Source organism: Chrysochloris asiatica, unplaced genomic scaffold (assembly GCF_000296735.1).
Source record: "Chrysochloris asiatica unplaced genomic scaffold, ChrAsi1.0 scaffold00035, whole genome shotgun sequence".
Lineage (NCBI taxonomy): Eukaryota > Metazoa > Chordata > Mammalia > Afrosoricida > Chrysochloridae > Chrysochloris > Chrysochloris asiatica.
Window position 1 is genome coordinate 12,299,065 of NW_006408553.1, and position 1,723 is coordinate 12,300,787.

The window sequence follows — 1,723 nt, forward strand, 5'->3', positions numbered from 1 at the left end:
TGAAATGCAGATGGGTCTCTTGTGATGCAATAGTGAATAATTGTTATCAGGACTGATTGTGAGGGTTGGAAATGTAAAGGTGGACATTTTATAGCAAGGAGGGGAGTGATTAACTTTTCAGTCTAGGAGCGGAGGGCCCTGGGACCATCAATGGAGAAGAGCGGAGAGCGAGACCCTACTCAGAGAAGCAGTGAGGCCCAAGATGGAGGCAGAGAAGATGACGTGAAGAGATGGAGAGGCTGGAGACTTGAGATCCAGAAATGGAAAGGGACTGTGTGCTGAGGACCGTGGGGGGTAGGGGGACAGGCTTGCAGGGTATACCCTTTGGTTGGGTGATGATGCATGGACGGGATGGTAACTATGGCAATGAAACGATGTATGATAGAATGAATTAAAATTAATGTTCTCCCATGTAAACTATCACACAATTCACAATAAAACATTTATTTTAAAAAATAGTATAAATACTTTTCTGCACTATCTACCTCATTAAGATAATAGTAAATTTGTTCCAGTGTAAAGATAAACGACACTTTTGATTAAACATTCCCAGATATGAAATAAATGCACATAATACACTACTATGCTGCAAGTATATAGAGATAAAGTATTCTATCACGAATTGAATCAGGCTAATTTAGACTATTACAACTGTTAAGGGTTAGAAATCTATGAAATCGGAATCCTACCCTGTTTAAAATTTTACTAAACAACTATTTCAAGACAACCATTTGGTCTTAAGAAAAAAGACACTAAGGATAAAGACGTTGCTTTTACTAATATCCAGTGAACAGTCAATGCCATATGTATTGTACTAACTATTGGCTAACATTAACATAATAACTGAACCAAATCACTACTGAAAATAACAATCTTGTGTTAACAAAAAAAGTAAACTTCAAACACATACAGATTTTTTCAAGATAAAATTTACCTGTTTTGAATAAGGCCTGGGAGCTTCTCTCCGTTCTCGGGTCAGCCTCCAAGGAGTTATAATTTCATAAGAAGAGAGATGTGAGGTCTGTTGAAAGCCTATAGAAAAGGAAATTACAAATATGACATATAAATAAGTGAAAACTTAAAAAATACATATTATCAAAATACAGTTAAAATCAAAAGGTGAATCTCCAAATCACCAATCACCTGACATTCCCAAACTGAAACATATACATATACACACATATACATAATATATATATGTACGTGTGTGTATATACAAAGGAGCTCTGGCAGTGTATCGGGTTGGGCTGCTAACCTCAAGATCAGCAATTTGAAACTACCAACTGTTCCGTGGGAGAAAGATGAGGCTTTCTGCTTCCATAAAGATTTACAAACTCAGAAACCTGTACAGGGTTGCTATGAGTCGGAACCAATTTCATGGCACATAACCAACCAATACATAAATAAAACATGTGTCTTAGGCTGGGTTCTCTAGAGGGAAAAAAACAGCGAAACTTACATACAAAATTGAGTTAAAAATTATCCACACTGTGGTTATATTTAAACTCCCATCAACATCCCATGGCTGATAACAACATTGAACATGCATGTGAAATGATTCTAATACCCAAATCACAGTGGATTATGTGGCAAATCATCTACAGATCAGCCATAGTTCTGCCTATGAAAAAATCCATGATAGACTTGGGTTTTGAAAAGTTTGTGTGAGACAAGAAACAACTCATAGAGGAGCATAAACAGAAGCATTTGGACATCTGCAAAC

At 36.6% G+C, this 1,723-nt stretch overlaps 1 protein-coding gene across 1 annotated transcript in view; it reads right to left on the bottom strand.

Annotated features, from left to right (window-relative positions):
* Nucleotides 1-1,723, bottom strand: part of ADAM9 (ADAM metallopeptidase domain 9) — a 239,070-nt gene that overhangs the window by 196,053 nt on the left and 41,294 nt on the right. Inside the window, exon 2 of the mRNA XM_006859940.1 lies at nucleotides 935-1,032. Coding sequence (XP_006860002.1) covers nucleotides 935-1,032 — 98 coding nt within the window. The remainder of the gene's footprint in view (nucleotides 1-934; nucleotides 1,033-1,723) is intronic.